The sequence below is a fragment of the Elaeis guineensis genome, chromosome 8 (assembly GCF_000442705.2).
Source record: "Elaeis guineensis isolate ETL-2024a chromosome 8, EG11, whole genome shotgun sequence".
NCBI classification, from domain to species: domain Eukaryota; kingdom Viridiplantae; phylum Streptophyta; class Magnoliopsida; order Arecales; family Arecaceae; genus Elaeis; species Elaeis guineensis.
The window spans coordinates 130,304,178-130,331,245 of NC_026000.2; the positions used below are offsets into that span (position 1 = coordinate 130,304,178).

Genomic DNA, 27,068 nt, shown 5'->3' on the forward strand with positions numbered 1-27,068 from the left:
GTAGATAATATTAATATATCATAATAAGGAAGATGGTGCAACCGAGAAACTATATAATTTGGCATGCCACCTCGATCCTAAGATTTCATGTTATAGCTCATGTATTGTTGGTGGCATGAGATTTCATACAAGGGATCTTGATATGCAGAGGTAGACTTAAAATAATGGAATTTTGATGTTGAGAACCGACGGAGATAATGAGATTGAATATTATGGTTTCTTAATGGACATTATACAGTTAAGATATGGATCAAAATGATTTATTTACCTGTTTAAATTCCAATGGTGGGATATCAGCAATAATAGGATTGGTATTCATAAAGATGCATACTTCACAGGCATCAACTTTGCGAGAACATGGTACCAATCTGATCCTTTCAAACTCGCTAGTCAGGCAAAGCAGATAATATACCTAAAGGATACGAGATATAAAGGCGAATGGCATGTTGTACAAAGGATTGCACGAAGAAGTGTTTATGACATAAATGTTCATTCTGTGATAGAAGCAGATGAAAATTTCTTTCAAAGATAGAATACAACTGACTTGGGATAGTACGGTGCCGATATTGGAAGCACATCTCCTCTGATTAGGGATAACGTACAACTGATAATGTTGATGTTAGTGAATTAAATCTGAACATGTCGGAGGATGATGATGATAATGCTGACAACTTCATAAATGATGGCTAGGAGGATTATAAATTAATGGATTATGATGATGAAGATGTTGATAATTCTCCTGAAGAAGATACAGACATAGAACAATAATATGTAATTTTTTTAAAAAAATTCATATATCTTATATTTCATATATCATTTAGTATCGATGTAAATTTTATCCATATTATACTGTCTCTAATATATTGTTTGATATAGGCATGGCACTAGGAGGACGACCTTGTAGGGTAGGCCCACACAGACATGAGGTAGCCATATCATCTCTTACGATAATAGATTGATTTTATATATTATTATTTTTTATATTTAATTTATTTTAATTTTTTATCATGTATAAATAATTAATTTTAAGCTATGCCATCAGGAGGACCATCTCATAGGAGAGGGCCACATAGAGATATCGAAGCATCTCCATCTCAGTAGTAGTCGGGTCATCTAGAGGTAGGCACATCATCTCCTACCATGATAGATTGATTTTACGTACTATAATTTTTTATATTTAATTTACTTTAGTTTTTAATCATGTATAAATAATTGATTTTGTGCTATTCAACCAAGAGGATCATCTGAGAGGAGGGATCCATATGGAGATGTCGGTACCTTGTCTTTGCAGTTGTCTATCGAGGCAGGCACATCATCTCCTGTCATGACAGATTGATTTTATATATTATAATTTTTTATATTTAATTTATTTTAATTTTTTATCATATATAAATAATTAATTTTAAGCTTTTATTTTGCTGTAACTAATACTGTCATTAAGCGGACTAGTGGAGCCATCAAAAATGAGAAGTTTGAGGAGTGGAGGAGGGCACATCCCGGGGAGAGGATGAGTATTGTCATCCCACCAGGATATATCATGCCAGTTTAGTACTACATCAGAGACTCGCACGTATGCGAGATTGGCATCATTATCTGAGCATATGCTCTCCTGACAATGTTTGATTGGCGGAGGGTTTCCAGGTTGCAGAAGCAGATCCTCCTCGACCATTTATCGGTAACTAAATATAAATTATGTTATATTTTTTAAATATAGATCTTTCTATTTATTTTATATTCAATTCGATATGTACTTAATTTTTATTTTATTAAATCTTATATGTTGTATATTATTTCTGCATTACGACTTTGATATCGAGAAGATTGATATCCTACGCATGTGGGAGGCTATCCTTAGGAAAATGGAGAGATTGCTTAAGAGATTCAGATATGAGCTCCATAGCCATTGGAAGGAGGTCTTCGATGCATGTGGACTGAGGGGGGCACATGAGACACCCCATAAAAATATTTTATGCCATGATTGGGATCTCCTCTGCAACAAGTATGAGGACCCTACATACCAGGTATAGCTATCATATATAATAAAAATATGAATTATCGAATTGACGTGGTATAATATGTTCACTAATATCTTAAATGCATTTGGTTATTAGGTCTTTTGCGATAGGAATGCACAGAACCAATCGAGGCTCATGATGGTACATTATGGCAGATCAAAGTCATTTGTGCAACATTATTATGAGCTGGTAAGTACACATATATATATCTTCAATGTTTTTTGAGAATATGTGTGCATTTTTGTACTTACATTCATAAATTTTAAAGGAATATCGAGATAGAACAACTACCTGGGCGGATTGACGTCTATCAGAAGACCCATTATCGGGCGATGGGGTAGTGACTTTCTGAGACTAGGGAGAGGTATGTAAGTATTAATTGATTAAGTTTTATATTTTAATTTTATTATAAAATTTAGATTTTTGATTATATTTATTTTTTCTTTAATTAGGACCGGATGATAAAGATATGATCTCAATCCACCACTGAGGGTTCCATCCCACCCACAGATGATGATATCTGTGATGAGGTGCTTGGTAGGAGACGCAATTATATTATGGGTTTGGGATATGCGATTACGAACCCCAGCTCCTTTAAAGCATCATATGTTTCTTGTGATGCTCATTTTCATGAGGCAGAGAGAAGACATGAGGAGGAGATGCATCGAACGGAGGAGAACCATCGTAGATCCTAGGAGGACATAGCCACCCTACAACATGACAATGTTGAGCTTAAGTCCTAGCTTATAACATTTGGGACAAAGCTCGATGAGTTAGTTCACCGCATATCTCCCAGCATGCCTCCCCCACCGGCTCCCGATGTCCCTACTGATGTCTGTGATGATGACTCCACTAATGATGATGATAGATGTCCTCCTATGATCAATGTTATTTTATATTATTTTTAATCTATATATTTTCATCATTTGGTAAATAATTAGTTTGCTAACTTAATTTTATAATCTATTATAGGTCTGTGATATGGCTTGTCATGTACAGTTTTATTTTATATGGATGTATATATTTTTATATGATATTTTATATGATTGTATATATATTTATTTTGCTACATGTGTGGTTGTAAAAATGAACACAATATTTTGATATATATATATATATATATATATATATATATATATATTGTGTTGCTGTTAAAGTGAATGAATTTGATTATGGCATATGTGTGAATGAAGAAGGTAGTGTACATATTGTATATATATTATATATGTTAGTTTGTCTACATATTTACAAAAAAAACTATAAAAAATTATCATGAAAGTAATTATTTTTTTTGTTAAAAGGATAATTAGAGGTGCAAAATAAACGTAGGTAAAAACCTTTAGCGACGCTAATTAGCATCGGCAAATAATATGTAGCATCGCCAAAGGATGTGTCGGGGTGTTAGATGTGCCACCATTAGTGATGCTATTCTCTATTTGTTGATGCTATGTAGCGTCGCTAAAGGTTTCTACCTATACTTATTTTCCATCATTAAATAACTAATTAGTGATGCAAACTAAGCATAGGCAAAACCTAAATTTTTTACGACAAAAATTTAGTGTCGCTAATTATTTTTTCGATGAAAATTTAGCATTGTAAAAAATTAATTTTTATGATGCTTATTTTAGCGTAGGTAAACCATTTGCCTTGCCAAATTGAGTTACTGACGCTTTTTAAGCATAGGTAAATTGACTATTTTTGATACTAATTTTGAGTCGCTAAAATGACTTTTTGTCGATGCTTATTTTAAGCATAGGTAAATAATCAATGATGCTAAAAAAAAGCATCGATAAAAGTTAAGATTTGCTGATAGAAAAATCTTTTCGTCGGCAAAAGGAATCAACGACCCCCCTTTTGCTAATGCATATTTATCGACGTATTTTATGTCGGTAGTCATACTTAGCTACGCCTTTTTGATATCTAGCTACACTTTTTTTATGTAGCTAATTATTTTATTTTTTGTGGTGTATCCTAAACATGACAAACCCATCAGCATAAATCTAATGATGCGAAATCAATGATACAAATCCGATAATAAATTAAGTAGTATATATAATGATGATCATGTATAGAGATTCTTACCTCTATTGCTATTATATCCAAATATGGTGTCTATCCATCCATGCCTAGTATGTCCAATCAGTCATATAATTTCAGCTCATCCTCGATCAACCATCAGCATAATAAATAATAAATTATTATTAGATTTTTATTTTAAGCTTTAACACTTGAATTACTTAAATCACAAAATTTTTGAACCAACCTAATCCATAGAGATTTAAGAAAAATACCTTGCTTAGAAATTGAAGCATAAATCCTCATGCTCAACATCTTATCGTTCAGTTAACCATGCCCAAACATATCCAAATCCCATAATCAGGAGAAATAATAGAGTGACTATAACTATAGTAAAAAAATTATGAGAGAGAAAGGATACGACTGTTCGAATGAAGACTTGACCAATAGATAATGAAGCAAGAATCAAATCAGCTTAAAGTTGATATACTAAATATTGTCAATGATAGGTATTCAGTAAAAGCTAGGATAGAGGCCAATACAGTGGGTGATCAAATCAATATTGATCTAAGATCCTGTACTAGTGAAAAATCAATTTAGTATACATTGATTTGAAAGTCGGGATGTCAAGAACCCTTTATGGTATTTCTTAGTTCAATAAATCAATCTCCTACAGTGCCAAATTTAGTGTTAAAAAAAAATCCATAGAGTAGCGATTATCTATTTAGAATCCTCTATCAAGGTTCACTAGAGTCCACCGACAAACCCCTGGATCCTTCTTCCCATAGATCTTCTTTATGAGAAAATAAACAAGTCCCCAAAATTTTTCATCTAAAATCTCCTAATCCATCTAAGAGAGAAAATAAATAAATAAATAGATAGATAAATAATTGATTAATTAATTAATTTATTGATTAATAAATAATTAGAGAAGAGAGAGAAACCCTCTATCTTTTCTTCTCTTCTTCTCTAAAACAAGGGATTCTCTCCCATTTCCTCTTCCCCTAATAGCAACAATGGAATCCAAGGCCGACCACCTACGGCAGCTCCCGACAGGGCAAGGCTGTGACCCCTGGCAAAGTTGTTGTCGGTGGCGGTTGGCGGAACAAAGAAGAAAAATTGGGACCACACTATTTTAAGGTGAATCCGATGACTCATTGGCTTCAATCCGAGCATCGATGATGAGGAAATGATCGGGAAAAGAAAAAGGAAGGGGAAAGAGGTTACCTTGCTCTGGTAGGGCTAGAGAAAGATTTCGATGAGATCTACCAAATGGCAACTCAAGAGAAGGATTTGAGAAATCCTAAATGATTCACGATGATTTCTCAAACAATTTGGGATAGAGATCTAAAGGATAGGAAGGGAATTTTTATAGACAGGGCTCCCAACCTAATTTAGACTCTTGCCATCCTCGATGTTCGATGGAATTGGGAGAAAAGTGGACTCCTTCTGGGAGTCCTCATCTCTATCCCCTTTTTTTAGCTTCATCTACTTTAAAACTCATGCATTAGAGGGATGGGTTCTCACATTCTCTCCTCCTTAAAATAATTTCATCCTCGAAATTAGCTTGCTCAAGGCACAAATTTTACAAAGTATAGATCCATTATTCATCCTCGATCTTCCAATAATCTATCTTACTTGGTACTTGTTTCACAAGATCTAGATATAATGAAACTATGTGACATCTCAAACTCGTTCCTTTCATATTGGTTTCTCAATTTTTTTAAAGAACAATTACATTTCGACATTGTATTATCAAAATTCTTTGTCCATTATATTGATTGATTAATTCATTACCTTTAATAGATACTAAAGAATGCCTGAAGATCGGACATTCTTCATAATTGCATGCTTCTTTCTTCTTTTAACATTTCAACAATTTAATGACTATCTTTCATCTCAAGAAAACCTCAACCTTCTACATCAGATCATGTAATAATGTCAGAGTTAGAAAAAGAGAGATCTATGCCAAATGTTCCAGATTCGAGCCCGACTAAAAATTATCAATTTGTTAACCCCAAACTTAAGATGCCCAAGGTTCTTCTTGGCCTTGTCCACGATATAATAATCTATTGACAAAAATTGCACGGCTATGTCCAGCTTAGGTCAAGAATCAATAGCATTGTCTTTTTATTATCAACAAAATCCTTCTTTACTTGGAAACTAATTAATGTCTTCCATCATAATATCTTTTTAATCAAAGAATTACTGTCTTCCATCAAACAACCACACTTCCACTGTGCATTCGGATCCTAATTTACCAAATTTTGTAGGATTATTGAATGAATTCTGATAAGAATACCATTTCACATTAGAATCTAAAAAGATCCAACTTTTAAAATTTTTAGATAGAACTAGAGAAAAATTTTGAGTTTGTTTGTCTTTATAATACCTTAAGCATAGCATACCAAAATTAAATCTTGATCTATTTTTTATGTTTGAAATCATTGTATAAGATTCATCAATCATCAAGAATCCAACATATCTAGAATTAATTTGAAGTGAGTTAACCATAGATTCACCTGATAATCAAATGGGATGATTCTAAACCAACTTTTCTTTGTAAAATGATTAACCCAAATCTCTAACAAACTAGAAGACCTCAAGTCAACATCCCTGTAAATAGAATCAACTCAATTATTTCTCCTATAGCTTCATCATGATCCTTAGCATCAATAAATAAATCGATATGAAATCTTATCCCTTATATGTTAAAACTCAGATAAGTTTTTTAAAAATTTAATAATAGCAAGATATCTTAGATCAGCTCAAAAATCTAAACTTTGACTTAAAATAATTAATACATCCCACTACCTCAACAAATATAAGGAAGATCAAGTAATCCTATCCAAAATAGTCATACGAATTATTAAAGATTCAATCAAAGATATCTTATAATAAAATCCAATCTACCAATAGAACTAAATATATTTTTTCATTTATATGTGAGTTTTATATATGATCCTCTTGTAGGTCAACTTTAAAAAATATTTCTCTGTCATACGATGCAATTCTTTTTTAGATCACATCCTAAACAAACCTTCTTTTGATAAACCAAAATTGTAATGATCAAATAATTAACATCAAATTTTGAAAAATCATCAATATCTTCACCAATATCAAGTTTAGAATTTCAAAATCATTTAAATAACACTTGAGCAAGTATACTCAACACAATGTATCAATATATCCACTTTATTCTAGAGTCAACATATCTCATACTTAGGTCAAACCCTACTTATTAAAATCTGAGATATAACTTATTAGTTTTATTATGCACATCATATGTCACTCATGCATAAATTTCATCACAATACCTATTGATTCAAAATCCAAACTTCAAATCCTTTCTACTATTTCTATCATGTCTCTAGTGATCATAACCATATACTCAAATATCACTTAAGTCATAATCCATAGTGATCATAAGCTAAGATCTAATATTATTCTGTCACATCCTTAGTAATCATAATCTTATACTCAATATCCCATATGTCATAGTCCTTAGAGATCATAATCTTAAGGTTTGATTCTAAAGTCACAGGCTCTAGTGGTCATAACCTAAGCTCTGATACCATTCTATCATACTCTGAACCCAGCATCCAAGTTGGATACGTGATGGTCGCACATTTCTTAGGGTAAGACCCTAAAAAATCTGTAAGGCCTTATAATTTATTACAACCACAAGATTCTATGAACATTATCGATCTCAATTGATAATAAATTATTCCACATTAACAAATATCAACTTTATACAATGTCCAAATCTTGATCATCCAACTATTGTTGATGGTGCTCTACCTAATCAATTCTTTCAATTGTGATTGTAACTATATCCCAATGCATGTATTCTGTAACTTTGAAAAAGTAAAGAGAAATGAAGGGGATGTGGTGAGCTTTACAGCCTAGTAAGAATCTCCACACATCCATATAATATAATAATATAATTTAAAAATAGCAATAGACATAAAATATGAGTCTTATATAAAATATCCAAAATAACTCAAATATCTATATCAATATGTATCAATTATCTATTTTGTCAAAAGAGATATGTCACCATATGTCAACAAGTGAAACTTTTTATTTAGCATTAGTTTCATATCTTGTCATCTATTTCTCTTATCATAATTTTAGATTTTTTATTTTTTATTTTTTATTTTGGACTAATCAAGATCATGCTTCAATATCTGTCTAATCAAAATTTCATGCATAAGCCTATGGAGGCTGTTCGAAGCATAGGCTCCTAATAAGATATCTTAGGCATAAGCTTCTAGAGGCTGTCTCGGGCATAAACTTCTGACAGACTATTTCAGATACAAGCTCTCAGTGGACTGTCTCAAATATAAGCTCCTGACCGGCTATCCTGAGTATAAGCTCTTAGAGGCTACCCCAAGCATAAGCTCCAAGTGGACTATCCCAGATATAAGCTCCTGACTGGCTGTCCATATGATAAGGCTAGTCCAAACTATATCTTTTACATCCATTTATTATATGTTGATTCAACACATCAATTTCAATTTATAGTATGATCAAAATAAATATATTATACCTATATAATCATATCATTATAATCGTATCATCAATCACTGATATACATACATAGTCAGCACATAATATATTCATACTAAAAAATTATTTAAAAAATAATAATATCTCAAATATGATAAATCCATCAATATGAATCCAATGATGCAAAATCAATGATACAAATCCAATAATAAAATAGTACATATAGTGATGATCATGTATAGAGATTCCTACCTCTATCGTCATTCAAATCCAAATGTGGTGTCTATCTGTCCATGCCTAGTATGTCCAATCAGTTACTATAATTCCAACTCATTCTCAATCAACAATCGGTATAATAAATAATAAATTATTATTAGATTTCTATTTTCAAGCTTTAACATCCAAATTATTGTAAATTCAAAATTTTTTGACCCTACCTAATATATAGAGATTTAAAAAAAAAACTTGTTTAGAAATTGGAGCATAAATCCTGGTGCTCAACATCTTATCGTCCAGTTGATCATACCCATACATATTCGAATCCCATAATCAAGAGAAATCATAGAATGTCTATGACTATAGTAGAAAGATTATGAGAGAAAAGACACGACTACTCGAATGAAGGCTTGACCAATAGATCATGAAGCAAGAATCAAATTGGTTCAAAATTGATATACCAAATATTGTCAATGATAGGTATTCAACTAAAGCTAGGATAGAGGCCAACACAATGGGTGATCAAATTAATATTGGTCTAGGATCCTGTATTAGTGACAACTCAATTTAGTCTACACATTGATTTGATAGCTGAGGTGTCAAGAGCCCTTTCTGATGTTTCTTAGTCCAATAAATCATTTTTCTATAGAATCAAATTTAGTATTAAAAATAAAATCCATAGTGTAAGAATTATTTGTTTAGAACCCTCTATACCAGGGTTCCTTAGAGTCCACCTACAAACCTCTGAATCCTTTTCCCCATAGCTCCTCTCTATGAGAAAATAAATAAGTCCCAAAATTTTCCATCTAAAATTTTTCTAATTGTTGCCAGAAGGTAGCAACCGAGAAGGGGGGGGGGGTAAAATGGGTTCTTTAAAAAAATTTAGCTATATCTAAATTCTAAGCAATGATGTGCTTCAAATTAAACTAATTTGGGTGCTTGTAAAATATGAATAATATGCAGCAACAAAATTAAGGAATAAGAGAAACTATGCAAGAATTAAATGATGCTAGGCAAGTAAAGCAAAAGAGCTAAAAAGGCCAAAGCAAACACAACATAATTTATAGTGGTTCGGTGCATCCCTACACTTACATCCACTCCCCAAGCTTTTCTTAAAAATTTCACTATAATCAGTCCGATTACAGTATATTTGTTTTCTCTAAGATCATAAATAAATTCAGTTAGTTTTGTAGGATCACCAATCACAATCTATGCACTGATTATTTTTTAGATTCACAATCAACCTAATTGGTTTTATAGGCTTACCAATCAAAATCTATAAAATCCAATTTCGAGCTTGGACAGGCCAAACCCTAAGTTTTTTTTCTTCAAAAAAACTTGTAAAAAAAATAAGATACAAGATATAAAAATTTTAGTATAATTAAAAAATAAAAGAAAAACTCTTTAAGATTGAAAAAAATTGATGATGAGTTACTCTTTTGAGGCTTGACTTCTCTTCTTTGAAGTTTGAAAGGATATTATTGATGATGAAGAAAATTATTCTTGAAAGTTCACTAAAATCTATGCACAAAAATCTTCTAATTTTCTCTTCTCAAAGATGTTTAAAGTACCTCTCATAAATTGATGAATTTCTCTTTTTAATCCTTTTCTCTTGCTTTCCAATTGGTTCTCTAATATTTAATAGATTTTGAAAGTGGCTGGAGAATGAGTTTTAACGATTGAAAGAGTTGCAATAGCCATTGGAATAGAAAAACTAGTCATTGGAGTAGTATAGAAAACTAGCTGTTAATACAGTCTTAGGCTACGAGTCGACTCACAGTCTAAATGAGTTAACTCTAATTATCAACTGAGTCGACTTATAAAAGTGAGTCGGCTCTTGTAGGGATCCTAAAAATATAGTTTTCTATTTTTTTTGAGAGAGTTGACTCAAGCTGTTCATGAGTCAACTAACCAACTATGCTAATGCATTTCAACATACCAGAGTCGACTCTTTACTCATAGGAGTCAACTCTTCTTGGCCAAACATGTGAAATCTTGATCTTTAAAGTGCTTTAGCTTGGAAACTTGAGAAAATTTCTTCCATAGATAATTTCTTCATTATGAGCATTTAGAAAATCTTATATCTACTCTTCAAATATATAATTAGTATCATAATTATTTAATATTTTATAATCATCAAAATCAATCATAGGATCAATACTAATCCATCTAAGAGAGAAAATAAATAAATAAATAGATAAATAATTGATTAATTAATTAATTTATTGATTAACAAATAGTTAGAGAAGAGAGAGAAATCCTCCATCTCTTCTTCTCCAAAATAGGAGATTCTTTCCCCTTTCATCTTCTCCCAATGGCAACAGTGGAATATCGGGACCGACCACCTATGGTGGCTCCCAATGGGGCGAGGCTGTGACCCCTGCAGCATCCATTATTGGCAGTGGTTGGTAGAACCAAGAAGAAAAATAGGGACTACCCTATTTTAAGGTGAATCTAGTAACTTGTTAGCTCCAATCCATGCATCAATGATGAGAAAATGATCGAAAAAAGAAAATGAATGGAGGGGAGGGAGGTTACCTTGCTTCGGCAAGGCTAAAGAAGGATTCCAGCAAGCTCTACCCAATGGCAACTCAAGAGGAGGATTCAAGAAATCTCTGACAATTCACGATGATTTCTCAAACAATTTAGGGTGGAGATCCAAGGAAGAGGAAGGGGATTTTTATAGATAAGACTCCTAACCTATTTTGGACTCTTGCTGTCCTTGATTTTTGATGAAATCGGGAGAGAAGTGGACTCCTTCTGGGAGTCCTCTTCTCCTTGTTTGTTTGCTTCACTTACTTTAAGATTTGTGCATCAGAGAGATGGGTTCTCAAATAAAACATAATATCAATGCATCAAAGCAAAATTAATTTGAATAACTAAATATCAAAATTTAATTAATTAATCAATCCAACTGATATCTAAAATATAAATATCTTATATCAAATAATTCTCAACTAAAACTTTGAAAATAATAATAATAGCTCTCAGTTCAACTATTTTGATACTATGAAATCTTGCTTCTAATCTCACTCCCAAGCAATACCCATATCCATAATTAAGTATTTAAATCTGAAAAGAAAAGAAAGGTAATGAGCTCGATAACCTAATAAGTAATGAATATCTCAACTAGACATTATATATAGTATTATAAGATATGATATTTAAAAATAAATATCATGAATAAATAAAAAAATATATTCTATACTAATTTATACAAATAATTTTTTTAAAAATATTCATATACATATATAATCATAAATTTGATTCGAAATAAATCACATATAACTCAATAATTTTTAAACTATGCCACACTTATATCTAATGGTGAGGTCAGAACTGAAACTATAGGCTTAATATTAATTAAAGTGCCAACTCTAACCCCCACTAATAAAGTCCATGGAATCAATGTATAACCCTCATCGATAGGATCCACCAATGCATAACCTCTATTTATAGGATCCATTGAACATCAATGATTAATTCTCCATTGGTAGGATCCACTGAACACCAATGTATAACCCCCATTGGAAGGGTCTACTAAACATGCTTAGATTGGGAGTTCAAATCTGATGCATAAACAAAAATACTTTTACAAAGTAACATATATGTCATAATTTTAGTCAACATATGCATATTCTATAACAAATCAATAAATTATAATTTTTCAAAAATCTCCAATTGTATGTTACTTTGCATTCAAAATATAATTTTATAATACACACATAAATCAATAGCTAATTATTTACATTTAGAATAAAATTATTTAAATTAAACATGTCAAAAAGATGGTTCATTACTTTTACAGAATAGTAAATAGACAAATTCAATCAATCCTGAGATGGTCGATCAGAACTTATTATTCAAAATATATTCTATAAAATTTAATCATGAATATTTAAGAATAAAAATGTTAAGTTTCGATACTTTTACAAGGCTGGCAAAGTTGTAGCATCCAACGTCATGTAATAAAACTTACAATCCTACATCATACAAAATGTAATAAAAATCAAAAGCAAGTGTCACTCTAATCTATGGGATTTGGTCGAGACAAAATAAGGAGATTTAAATTGAAGTTGGATAATAATCAGGTCAACATATAGTGCATGCCCTATCGCTACCAACAAATGAATCATGGCAATGCTAGCCACATGCCATACCTAGCAAATCCCCCATGCAAGCTTGCATGTCATATTAAACTACCTTTAAAATATATTTATTATTGCTTAGGCTATGGGTTATGTCCCGACCCAAGATTTGCAAGCTATGGGTTGCTGCAACTATTGTGTACTCATAGAGAACTATTTGCACAAAAATGCAAAGTATTCCAAATACGATATTAATGCATCAAAGTAGAATTAATTTAAATAACTAAAAGTTAAAATTCAATTAATGAATCATCCAACTATATCCAAAATATAAATATCTTAAATCAAATAATTTTTAACAAAAAATTTGAAAATAATAATAATAGATCTCAGTTCAACTATTTTGACATTGTGAAATCTTATTTCTAACCTCACTCCCACGAAATACCCATGTCCCTAATTAAGTATCTAAATCTAGAATAGAAGGAAAGGTAATGAGCTTGATAGCTCAATAAGTAATGAATATCTCAACTAGATATTATATATATTATCACAAGATATGATATTTAAAAAAAATATCATGAATAAATAAAAAAAATATTTCATGCTAATTTATACAAATAAATTTTTTTAAATATTTATATACATATATAATCATAAATTTGATTCAAAACAATCACATATAACTCATTAGTTTTTAACTATGACACACTTATACCCTATGGCGAAGTTAGAACTGAAACTATGAGCTTAATAATAATTAAAGCACCAATGCATAACCCCCACTAGTAAGGTCTATGGAATCAATACATAGCGCTCACCGGTAGGATCCACTAAACACCAATGCATAACCTCCATTTGTAGGGGCCATTGAATACCAATGAATAAACCCCATTGGTAGGGTCCGTTGAACACCAATGCATGATCTCTCTTGAAAGGGTCTGCTGAATATAGTTAGATTGAGATTTCAAATCCCATGTATAAATAAAAATATTTTTACAATATAATATATATGTTATAATTTTAGTCAATATATATATATATATTCCATAACAAATCAATGAATCATAATTTTGTAAAATTCTCAAATTGCAAGTTACTTTTCATCCAAAATCTAATTTCATAATACACACATAAATCAACAACTAATTATTTGCCTTCAAAATAAAATTATTTCAATAAAATATCTCAAAAAGATGGTTCATTACTTATTTTTGTAGGATAGTGAATGGAAAATTTTATCAATCCTGAGATGGTCCTTCAAAATTTATTATTCAAAATATATTCTATCAAAATTTAACCATGAATATTTAAGAATGAAAATCTTAAGTTTCAACACCTTTACAAGACTGGCAAAATGGTGGCATCTAACATTCCGCTCGGTTCAATCAAGATAATTTTATCTAATCATGATTAGACTAGGATACTAGTGGTTTAATAAAGATCGAAGATGATAAGATCTCATGGTGTCTGACAAGAACCAAGGTGGAGGCCATCGTGCTATCAGACAAATTAGAGATTAGTTTGAGTAAATAACTTTATTTAATCAAAATCACTTAACATATAAAGATTTGTTAGAGACCAACAAAGACTAGATCTTGCAATATCTGACACAGACCTAGATGGTGCAGACATGTTAACCAACTAATTGGGTGGTTCAATCTATCTACTAAGGTCAACTTAGATTCAAAGCAATAGGGCTCAAGATGCTTCACTAGATTCATAGCTCAAGTAGAGAGAGAATGATGGAGAAGAAGAGAAAGAAATTAAGTGGGTGGAATAATATCGACTAGACGGCAGTGTCGATGGCCCAAATCGATCGGATCAAAAAAATTCATTGGTAGAGGTAGCTCAATAGCAATCAAGGATGACTAAAATCTAATAGTTTAGCAACACCTAAGATGGGGTTTGCATGTTGCCCAATGATCATGGGTTAGAACCCCTTCATCAGGATCCATTAAGGTCACTTAGATTATCTTTTTAAAGATCTAGAAAATCCTTAGATAGAGAACCAATCTAGAAAGAAAAATTTTAGAGAGAGAAACTATAGAGAAAATGAAACTTTTTAGAGAAGGTGGAGAGAGAAAGTAGGGTAAGTGAAGAGAGAGAAAGGAGAGAGAAGGCAAAGGAGAGGAAGGAGAATTTTTCTTTTCTTTCCCTTTTCTTTGTTTTCTTTTCTTTTTTCTTTTCTTCTTCTTTCCTTCTTCTTTTTGTTTCTTTCTTCTTCTCAAGCAAAATAGGGGAAGGTGGCCTTCCCAAGCTAGATAGAGGAATCTTGGGTGGACGAGAGCAGTGATGGTGAAAATCTCTCCTTACACGACCTCTGAAGACAATCATGACAACAACATCACTGATAGCGATGCCCAGCGACGGAGAGGAAACAAGATGGATCAGCTCAAAATAGGGGAGCTAGAGCATTCTAGCTTGATGACTAAAGTCTCGATCTCAAATAATGATGGATAGAATAAAGGGAAGAAAACTTCAAGATAGGGCTACAAAAAAGTCATGGATTCCAGCGACTATCCTGCAAGATCAACGACCCTCGGATTGGAGAAGGGAAGGGAAGAAAGATCAACATAGTTACCTTGACTCCGGCAAGGGATTTGCTACCACATTTATTTGCTAGCATTCAAAAATCCATGAATTAAAGTTTATCCAAAATTGTAAAATGTTTTAAGAGGTTAATACCTCAACAACCTGGCTTGCTTAATGCAATTAGATTAGTATGAGTAGAGGAAAAGAACAAATGACTTTGAATACTTTCTTTCAGTCAATTCAGGTTGGATCCAGTCAACTAATTAATAGGAGGCCCCAAAATAGACCTTATATATTGTGTGGATTGGTTCAGGTTGGATTGGACCGAAGTTTATGAAATCTAGACCCATCTTGAAAAGTGGAATAAATCTAATATTTGAACCCGACTTGACCCCATGGGTCTTTAAGAATGGGTTAGGACAAGTCTAAATGGGTCAGGCTGGGTTGGGTCAGAGGCCATCCTGACCCATATCTATTATATTCTATTCAATTTCAATTATACATTCTGTAATCTATATTGCATTTCAAGAACAATTGGGAAAAAAATGCACTCCATACATATCGCATGGGTTATTAGCTAATATATCTCTAAAATGAAGACTTTCCTTGTGCAGAGTTCATCATTCACCACATGGATGCTTTTATAAATCATGTTGATATTTATGTGTTCGCTACCATTAAAGTTCATTACTTAATGTGCAACCGATACTAATACTATGATGCTAGTATTGGTGATGGTATTTTTGCATGGAGACAACTTGTGCAAAGTGTTCCATTCATCATGTGAATACTAGCCAGTATAATGGCAAGGGTTTTTTCTCAACCACTCAGCTTGTTTAGAGTTCTTTATTCATCATGTAGATACTAGTATTAATATATTTGTCATCATTAAAGTTTATTGCTTAATATGCAATAGGTACTGATGATATTTGTATTAATGTGCTTGTCATTATTAAATTTTATTGGTTAACCTGAAACAAAATGTTAGCCATTAGAGCCTTCCATTTATTAAAATTTATATTATTGTATTATAATTTGAAAATAATTGAAAACTAAAAAAGGAACCATACCCCATGCATTGTGCCGGGCCGATATTAACAATAGGAGTTTCCACATAGAGACTTTGCTTATACAAACTTCTCCATTTGTCATATGGCAGTTGGTGTTATTGATAACAATACTGATGATAGCAATTTTTGCTCAGCCATCATAATATATAGTTCATTGCTTAATGTATAACCGAAAATTGGATATTGAACTTTTCTATTTATTCTAATTTATTACATTGTTTATTACATTTCAAGGATTGTGAGATATCGAGAAAAATATTGTACCATGTATATCACGTTGAAATGCATAGAAAGATTTTAAATTCAAAATAGAGGTGTATTTTTCTTCGATCTTCATTTTAATTGACTCTCTCTTATTAAAATATAAGAGCAATCCATCGAGTGGATTCTCTTGCTTTTAAAGGCATTTCTCTAGATACATTTTTGTTGACTTGATGTGGGAGAGTGCTTTCTAGACAAAAGAAAAAAGTGCAGCAATCGATCAGGGCGGCTGAAGGGCAAGGCCACGAAGCCCTTGCCTTAGCCCCGCCCCAGGAGCCCCTGCTCGCCGCATCCGACATCGCGGTCCAGCTCCGCTCCGCTCGGCATCCCAGTCCAGGCATCCAGCTCCGCCTCCGGCGCCCGGTCCACCCCCCGGCCTCCACCGGTAAGTTTCTTCATTTTTTTTTGTTTTTCGACACTCCCCTCCGCCCCGATTGTGCGCCGGCCCGACGGCCCGCCGGTCCGCCTTCGTTTCTCGAAAGCCAGAGCCCGGAAGAAGGCCCCTCCCTAGCCCCGCCTTCGTTTTTAGCTTTAGCCTCCAAAGATGTTGAGCCGCCCCTGCAATCGATAGTGATTATAATATATTATCTTTATAAATCTTAAAGATCGTATGATCATAATCTTCATCCTTGTTCCTTATCTTATGCATATAACATGCCCAATGCTAGCAAGATTATATATATATATATATATATATATATATATATATATATATATCGTTAAAACTTCACAAAACTCTCTACAAGGTCTTAGTTAAAGCTGCACAAATTAGCTTTTTTTGAATTTCCTTGTGGAAAAATTACAATGAGAGTGCCACAATGATCCATCAAATGCGATTGAGATCTCTACCCACACGTGTCCACTAAGCTCTTTTTGCATTTTTTATATGATTATAGCTCCAATTTTCGGATTATGAAATTAACTTCTTTTTTTTTCCTTTGCTATAAAAAATATATGTATTAGAGAAGCGAAAAGAAAATTTTTTTGGAGAATATGGCAGAGTTCTATTTTCCTCAACATCCACTCGCTAAATAGACGTGAGCTTACCCAACTGATTTTTTAATATCCAATCATAGGACAAGTACTACCTGATGCGATTCCTCACCAAGGAGTGGGCCGGGGAGTTACTCTGCTATAATTTTAGGAACAGAAGAAGCAATAATACATGGTCAAACATTATGATGGAGACTCCTCAGCAAGAGCCAAGTAATTCATATCATCCATTTATCAAACCAGTAATACATGATTAACTCACTCCCCCGCAAAAAAGATCTCCTTTTCCTATCTCGAAAAAGAGCTCCATGAAAAGAACTATAATTTCATCCATGTCAGCCATTTGTGTGCGTGTGCGTGTGCGTTGTGCGTGGTGTGCGTGTGTGTAGTGTGTGTGTGTGTGTGTGTGTGTGTGTGAGAGAGAGAGAGAGAGAGAGAGAGAGAGAATATTTTCTTTTTTTGGTAAATAGAGAGAATATTTTCAAGGCTATGATAATTAAAAGAGATGTCTATGGGGTTCTACATTCACTTGCATAGCATGCCTCATACTTCAGCATATTTCTCCCTCCTTTTTTTTTTTTTTGGGCAAATTTGAAGGGACTTCTCATGAGTCATGGCTTATCTTATTCGACCATCCAACAGTTTCCGTGACTGTGATGGCAGATGGGTAAGTGCCACAGAAGATTACTATATATATCTCTTGCTTGGTATGGCGCCCTTAACCAAGATCTTCACTTCTTAAAGTTTTATTCTACAGAGGAAGATGGAGGCTAATGGGTCTATGCCCCATTCTTCAGTATCGTGTGCTTCTGGTCCTGAAACCAATTGCTTCTTGGCAGATTACCACCCTACTGTTTGGGGTGATTATTTCATTGAAAATTATCCATTACCTTCAAATCTTCAGGTTACCTCTCTCTCCTCCACGTAGAATTTTTTTCTTTGAATTTCTTAACAAACAAGCATCGGAGAATGTTTTTTTTTTTTCAACCTTGTATCGATGCTTTTTCAATTGATGCAAAATTTTGTGCTAAGGAGTTGGGATATAGATTTTAAATTAAAGATGGATAATTGTGTATTTTATTACATTAGCATATATGAGAGTAGCCAATAGAGGTAGGGGTGCCACCGTCATAAGCTATATTTCTCTCTTTTGAAGATGCGTGGATCCTCTATGGTACTTGTGATGCACCGCACTATATGGTACATCATGCATACTATAACTATCCATTGTGTGATAAATAGCAGCATGCGGTCGAATGCTGCATACACCGCATGGCCTGGATCCATGTGTGGCTGTCCATCGCACAATGGATGGTACGTGCGATGCACCATAAAAGATCCATGCTCCTTGCCAAGGTGCCAATAGGCTTGGACAAGTCCCGTTAAAATCAAACATGCCACCAATTTGTAAGTTGAATATGTAGTGGGAATTGTGTGATCTGGGTATCTATTTTAAAACTTTCATGCATGGTTTGGAGATGAATTTGTCCAACATTCAACCAGATCCATTGGTGCTTGTAGTGTGACATGTGTCATTTGCTAATCTTGTAGTTACCCTAACTTGCAAATGCTATCTCTCTCTCTTTGCTCGTTCCTTCTTTATATGGTGGAAAACATAGACTAAGGAGAATCTGAACTCCTTATAAAGGACTTGTCAAAGGCTAGCTCCAGAATGTGAAGCCACTATGTTTGTATATACCTAGTTGGGGGTATATCAAGCTGCTGATTGAATAGCAAATTGGGGCAAGCAGGACACCAAGCCATCATAATTTTGGGGAAGTCAAAATTTCACGTACTTGGATTTAAATAAATGTATAAACAAATGGTAGGATAATAGAATGTTTATGAACAAATAAACTGAATATTTGAGATTGTTTTGAATTTTAGACTAAGATGTTGAATGAATTGACATGCATAGGTATGGTTATTCATTTTCAACTATTATCTAAATGCTTTTACATTTATTTATACTTTTATATGTACATGCAGACATATATACACGTACACAGCCTATGATACTAAGTGAAATAGATAAATTCCATTTTAGATCCAGTCTATCAAGTTTTCTGATCAGAATACCCATAATTCTCTCTTTAATTATTAGGAAGTTACATATATGATCTATATGCATCTTAGTTTATTTTCTTGCCTCTATCCATCATCTATATGCATGGTTTCTTCTAGGCATCCTAAACCAGTTTAAACTCCATTTAAAAGAAATTCTAACCTTTACTTATCTACATCTCTAACCTATTGGACTCTATTTAATTTTTTTTTTAAAAAAACTGAGGATATTAGTGCTCTTTCTTTAATTCGTATGTTTTATCTCTGTTACCCTACAACTCCTTTGAACTCTTTTCTTATTAATTTATTTTTTAAATAATTCCTAGGAATTTTTATTGGTTTATTTTTTTAATGTGTATTGCATGATTGATTTCTTAGTAGATGTACATTTATGTATAATAAAAACACAAACATGCACATACACACATTTTAACTATAATTCCTATCTGGTTTCTTTATCCAGAAAGTTGGTGCTTATGATCCGGGCTTCTAGAACTTAAAGATGCTTTGCTCTATTGAGTTTCTCTTTCTCAAACTGAATAGACTATGCTTTGAGTATATTTTTTTAGCGACACAAACCATGGACATCCTCCTTGAATCAATCTTGAGGAGTAGAGTGTTTGGATATATTTTTTGCTATCTTGCCTATAAAGAGAACTCTGGGTAATTCACCATCACCCAACGTTCTAACTATCTTGCATACAATCACATGGGAAGCAATTTTATATTCTATTGATTGAGATTTTGGGTGTTCTATAGTCTTTTTTCTTTCTAAATTTTTTTGCCTGGACTCTCAAAAATGATAGAAACATCCTAATATACTTATTCTCATTTCCTGGAGAGGGGGAAAAGAGTCTATACTTTAAAACGTGAAACTCTAAACGATATGTTTTTAGCTGTGATTTTTAATTCTAAAAATATATGCGTATTTATGCATTTTGAAAAAAAGGAAAGGGAATTCACTTTAAATATAAAACCTATCTATCCACGTACGATTAATGCTATCCAAATTAGAATTTTAATAATTAAAGAAAGGACCAGCCACTTGATATATGATTTGCAATAGATTAAATTAAATATCAGAAAGATGGGTTTGGATGCTTACTGCCAATTAATTTGCTTCCCATCCACCTATATATTATATGTAATTACACGAAAGGAAAAATAGATAAAATAAAAAATAAATTTGTGAACCCAAAAATGGTGACTCTCAACTCTCAATCTCAATTAATATGTCAGCTATTATGGACTTTAAAAAATGATAAAACAAATTTATCATGAAAGCTAAATATTAAAATATATAGAAATCCCTGATTTTCAAAATTGGTGTAATCTAATATCAAACTCTTAATATATTTTTTCATTTCCTTACAAAAATGCATCTTTTTTGAATGAATAATTTTGAATTAAAAATGAAATAACTAGTAATAGAAGCTTCATGTAGAAGGATGAAAAAAAAAACTTCATTTTAAATTGAGAATCTATCTATTTGTACCCAAAAAAAATAGAGAACTATCTATCTATGATTAATGCTATTCAAACTGGCTGGGGTTTTAAGAATAAAATTAAAAAAGAAAAATCACCCATTCAATATCTGATCGAGAACAGGTTATAGATGATTGGATTCCCATTTACACTCTTCCATCCAAACATTACATCTAATCACATAAAAAGAAAAATATATAGATTAAATAAAAAAAAAAATGTTATATATGCCAACATGTTGACTATCAAATCTCAATCTCAATAACATGATACTAATTATATACATTTATCTTCTTTTTTCTTTTTAATTTATAGGCTGCCATGACCATAATTCTACCTATAATAAAAAATTTATATAGAAAACTTTTAGATTTGGTACAACTTCTCATTCAAGTGGGGTTTGAGGTGGCTATATATTCAGTTTTTAACTTAACCAAATTCCAATCTATAGTTTCTATGATCAATGCTGTGACACTCATTTATCTCTTCATAATATTGATTGTATATTTGCAGGAGTCACAGGCATGCATCATAAAAAGGATTGAAGAACTAAAAGAGGAAGTAATGAACTTGCTTAAAAATGCTAATGATCACTTACAAGAGATGGAATTAATTGATGCACTTCAACGCCTGGGTGTGGCATATCACTTTGAAAAAGAGATAGATAAGATACTAAGACAAATTTGTAATGCCCAAATGGAGGGCGATGATTTGCATACTGTTGCCCTTCGCTTTCGACTCTTGAGACAACATGGCTACAATATACCTGCAAGTAAGAACTTTTCACTTTTGTTGTTCTTCTTCTTTTATGTTTACTCATATAAGATGCACAATTTTTATGTAGATGTTTTTATCAAGTTCAAAGAAGTTGATGGGAGTTTCAAGGCTATCTTAAGAAATGATGTGAAGGGTTTGTTAAGCCTATATGAAGCTACTTATCTTGGAATCCCAGAAGATGATATATTAGATGAAGCACTTAATTTTGCAAAACTACATCTCAAGTCCATAGAAAGCCATATGAGAACACCTCTTACAACACGAGTACTATATGCCCTTGAGTTGCCTCTGCATAGGAGAACGAGGAGGTTAGAGGCAAAGAATTATATGTCCATTTACCAAGAAGATGAGGGACGAATTAATATGGTATTGGAGCTTGCAAAGTTGGATTTTCATATGCTGCAATCAATTCACAGAGAAGAAGTTAGAAGCATCTCTATGTAAGTTTCCATCTATCAAGTTGCAAACATCAGGTTGTTGATTAGTTTAATTTGTCATTATTTATTTTAAATCAAGAATTATTATAGATACTTAAGGTATATATTTTTTTTGTTTGTTAGAAAGGTCATATACTTATTACTCTCCTTCCTAGAAGGCTAATATCTCTTAGATTATCTCAACATACATTTCCTCAATAATAGATAGAAACCTAGAAATTAAATGGTTGTCAGTTCTTAACAAACTTCATGGATTCCGAGTATGTTTGAAAGCTTGCATTTGTGTGTATGCAAAAGCATCCAAGTGATTTAGGGATTGTACCAATTCCATATATACCACAATCAAAGTATAAGTTAGATTATTATCATGTATATTAGTTGAAACTGGATAAGTGAAATTTTTATCAATGTAACTATCCAAATTATACTTTTATTGAAAAGTATGTCAAGGATGCCACCACCAGTGTTCAAACCATGGGCCTACACCAAGTGGAGTAGGTAAAATTGGTTGATCATCTGGGGTATTCTCATGTATTTAAACTATGCACAAACCATGTGATATATAAGAATATAATGCTAACCCAAAATTGTTGAGGATCTATATATTCAAGAAACTTTATGGACTACAAATTATTTGTCCAATTTATATCTTGTGGTAACTAATTTTTTAATCATTCAAACTCTTGTTAATGTTAGACAAATTCTCAACATTTTTTTGCCATGCAAAATCTTTGTATTTTCTTAAAGAATTTCTAGATATTAGTGACTTAATCCGTATGCTTATTTAAGTTTCACATTCTTTAATAAGAATATTGTAATTCAAAAATCTTTACTCTATTATTCATTCATTCATTCATTGATTTGCATATCTATTTTTGAAGGTCTCTTAACTATGTTACTTGTATGTAATGTTGTATCAACTTAAGTATTTCCTCCACATATCAGTTATATATAATCCATTCTTGTGGCACTTTGATTTTTATTGAGGGTGTGACTTTATTTAATGCAAATCTGAAACTTCTTGTACATGTTATATAGGTGGTGGAAAGCACTTGGCGTTGCAAAAAAGCTAACATTTTGCAGAGATAGAATAGTCGAGTGTTATTTTTGGAGTCTTGGGGTATATTTTGAGCCTCAGTATTCTAGAGCTCGAATTTATATCACCAAGGTGATTGCTTTACTTTCAATCATGGATGATATCTATGATGCTTATGGCATGGTAGAGGAACTCCAAGCATTTACTGAAGTCATCCAAAGGTTTGAGCATCTCCTATTAGCACTTGATTTTTCTTTTCACAAGAAGCATTTGGAAATTGCATAGATAATAAAAGAAATATGTGATATAAAATCTAATTATAAAATAAATAAAAGATTAATTAGTATCAATTTTTTGATCAAGATATTTAGAAAATTCATGCAAGTAAAATTAATTATCTATATTGCTATATATTGCAAACTCTGGGAATTGCACTCCACCTTCTTAATTTGACTCCATAAAATTTTTTCAAAAACTATTGTGGTGTTAGTTTTTGATTGTAACCTCATTACAGAGGGAGAATTACTCCAATTCTTAATATTATCTCCATAATTCTCAAATCATAAAAAGTTGAAAATCAAAAATAAAAAATTCGAATGACAAAACATGTGCAAGGAAAATATATGTTATAGCCTATGATGGACAAAGTAATTCTAGGGCCCAAACAAGTCAGAACCTTTATTTTTTAAAGATTGTTTGGGGCAAAGTATTGTAGCTTTTGGAACAAGAATCTAGTTGAAGAATTAATGATTTAGAGTTGATCAAACTTTAAAAAATCAGTCATATATGCTCTTTATTTTAGCACCTTCTAGCAACAACCTACCTATTATGGTATATTGGTAAAGCCCTTTCAGGTTTTTTTCCTCTTTTTTTCACACTTTTTTCTTTTTCCTGAAAAATGACATTACGGCCATATATAATTTAAATAATCCAGTGATTAAAGGAATCCCCAGTGCCAATCTACACCATAGAAGGAATTTTTCTCAATTAATAAGAGGATATTTCACAAAAAACTTCCTACACTTCCATATTACTTGCATTTAGAGGCTCCACCTCTTCCACCATAATTTGTTAGCGAATGAAGAAGAAGTCAAGGCACCCTACATATCGGTTATTGCTTCCTCATATCTCTTTTCCTTTTATTCTTTTTTCTCCATTTTGACTATAGTATATATAATTGCATGCAGGTGGGACATAGAGGCAGCGGATCAGCTAGAGGAGGTCTATAAACTACACTTTTTTAATCTATATAACACATTCAAGGAATTTGAGGATGAGCTCACAAAGGAAGGAAACTCCTACAGAGTGGAATATCTAAAAGAATCAGTATGATCACCATGTTATCATATATATCATCAAGCTCTTTCTTCAAATAATTTTATTAAAAAAAAAAAAAACTCATGATAGCATGCATCTCCGATCTGAGTCGACTACTAATCTTCCTTCTCTAAATGTACATATGCAAAATCACCATCTATATTAGCTATTTCATTTTTCATGTCATTCTTGGAAAGAGAATTACTGTTTGGGCTCAGATTATAAATTTGATTAGTTATGTTGAGATTCAAATATGATGCAGGTCAAAGAAGTATCAAGGGCTTGTCTTGAAGAAGCCAAATGGAGGGATGAAGATTATGTGCCATCTCTTAAAGAACATCTGACTGTTTCATTGATCTCCTGTTGCTATGCTGCGTTATCTTGTGCTTCTTTTGTTGGCATGGGAGAAGAAGCAACAAAGGAGGCATTCGATTGGGTTACAAGCTTCCCAAGAATCATAAAGTCTATTTGCTCAATCTGTCGGTTCTTAGATGATGTTGTGTCCGATGAGGTAATAGTGTTTAGAAGTTATTAATCTGTCAGTTTTACCAAAACCATTCTCAGGCTGCCAATGAGTTGAGCTTAGTTAAGCTGCTTAATCTTCATCATCTTGGTATACAGAGTGTTGCAGCTTGACATCAGCTTAGGCAATGATCAGGTATAAGCATTCAAGTTCAGCTTGTGATCTACCTTGGCAAGCTGGCACTTGAGATGAACACTAGGCACGAACTTTTGCAAGCTAATTAAAATAGCTGGAACATGCCTTGCTTATAAGCTAACCCCCAAGATGTTGGTCTTGGTTTGCCCATTTATTTTCTAAATGAACTGTAACTCAAAATAGATTTTCTCTGTTCATTAACATCTAGGTTGTTTTGCATAATTATTTTAGTTATGTGGTATTCTTTTCTGAATATTGTAGTTTGAACATGAGAGGAAGCATGTCTCATCGGCCGTCCATTGCTACATTAAAGAGCATGGCACTTCAATGCAGGAGGCATGTGAGAAGCTACTAGGAATGGTTGAAGACGATTGGAAAATTCTAAACCAGGAGTGTCTTAGTACAACTGCTGTGCCAAAATCTTTGATCATGCGCATCATCAACCTCGCACGAATTATGGAAATCATATACAGGAAGTATGATTCATATACGCACTCTTCAGGTATAATGAAGGATCATATCACATCGTTGCTGGTCGAGCCCATTTCCTTCTGAGAAGAAAATGGTCCTTTTGTTCCTACAAGTTCAGTGACATGTTGATGATGTTGTAGATTTGGAATTTCCTATTGTTGGTCTTTCTTGTGTAATGGGGAATATGTGCTCTGCTTCCATATCTGTTCTTGATATCTTGTAGCGTGTAATCCTCTAGAACACTTATTAGTGTGGTATGAGCGAGTTAATTCTCAATAAAAAATGTATGATTTTATCATTCTCCATTATTGTGGATTTCTTCATTATTGCACATTAACCTTGAAAAGTTGTTGGTGAATATCGTCTGATTCATGCAAATTGGAGGCTGAAAAGTGTGATTCTTAGGAAATTAAAATGATCCCTCCATTTTGGTTGGAGTTTTTAAAGAAAAAAGATTGGAAAAAGATGTTCTCATAAGAATACACTTTCCTTGTTTCATGGGAAAGAAAAATCCATAGGAAGGTTGATTTTTGGAATTCGCATAGGATAAAAATTGGAGGCCTTCTTTCTCAAAAGTGCACTTATAATATTATCTTTTTATATTATATTAATATAAATGTTAGTATAATATTATATCAATATTGTACTAATATTTATATTAATATATATTAATATATTAATATTTTATTTATATTGATATAATATATTAGAATTTATTTATTTATATTAATATTTATATAAAGTTTGGAAGCAAAAATAATAGTCTTATATCTATTAAGGATATAATAAATATTTTATATAATTCTTCAACAAAATATATGCTCAACAAGATATAAGCCATCCTGGAATAAGCTATGTTTCTATGGTCAGCCAAATATGCTAAAATTATTTTCTAGAAATGATATTTTCAGGAAACAACTTCTTAGGAATAACATTTCAAGAAAAAAAAATTCTTTTCATAAATCAAACGAGTATTTATTTCTCTTCTTATCCCACCCAAAATAACAGTAACATATGATGATTTTACCCTAAAAATGGTCAGCACTATGAACGACATCATAACACGCTGATGGAGGATTTAAATATTCATTATTGGAACAAATAGATACAGTTTTTT

General features: G+C 32.4%; 1 protein-coding gene across 1 annotated transcript; it reads left to right on the forward strand.

Annotated features, from left to right (window-relative positions):
* The first annotated feature begins 18,444 nt into the window (after positions 1 to 18,444).
* Positions 18,445 to 26,253, forward strand: LOC105036497 (alpha-humulene synthase). The gene is made up of 7 exons (XM_073261507.1): positions 18,445 to 18,610; positions 21,769 to 22,027; positions 22,100 to 22,472; positions 23,508 to 23,726; positions 24,693 to 24,831; positions 25,085 to 25,333; positions 25,742 to 26,253. Exons 1-7 carry the CDS (start codon positions 18,470 to 18,472, stop codon positions 26,033 to 26,035), a joined length of 1,674 nt encoding a protein of 557 aa, XP_073117608.1. The 5' UTR covers positions 18,445 to 18,469; the 3' UTR covers positions 26,036 to 26,253.
* Positions 26,254 to 27,068: the final 815 nt, after the last annotated feature.

Coding starts and splice junctions, on each gene's coding strand:
- LOC105036497 (XM_073261507.1), top strand. CDS start 18,470: ATGGAGGCTAATGGGTCTATGCCCCATTCTTCAGTATCGTGTGCTTCT. Junction 22,473..23,507: donor GAAGTTAGAAGCATCTCTAT/GTAAGTTTCCAT, acceptor CATGTTATATAG/GTGGTGGAAAGCACTTGGCG. Junction 25,334..25,741: donor ATGATGTTGTGTCCGATGAG/GTAATAGTGTTT, acceptor TGAATATTGTAG/TTTGAACATGAGAGGAAGCA.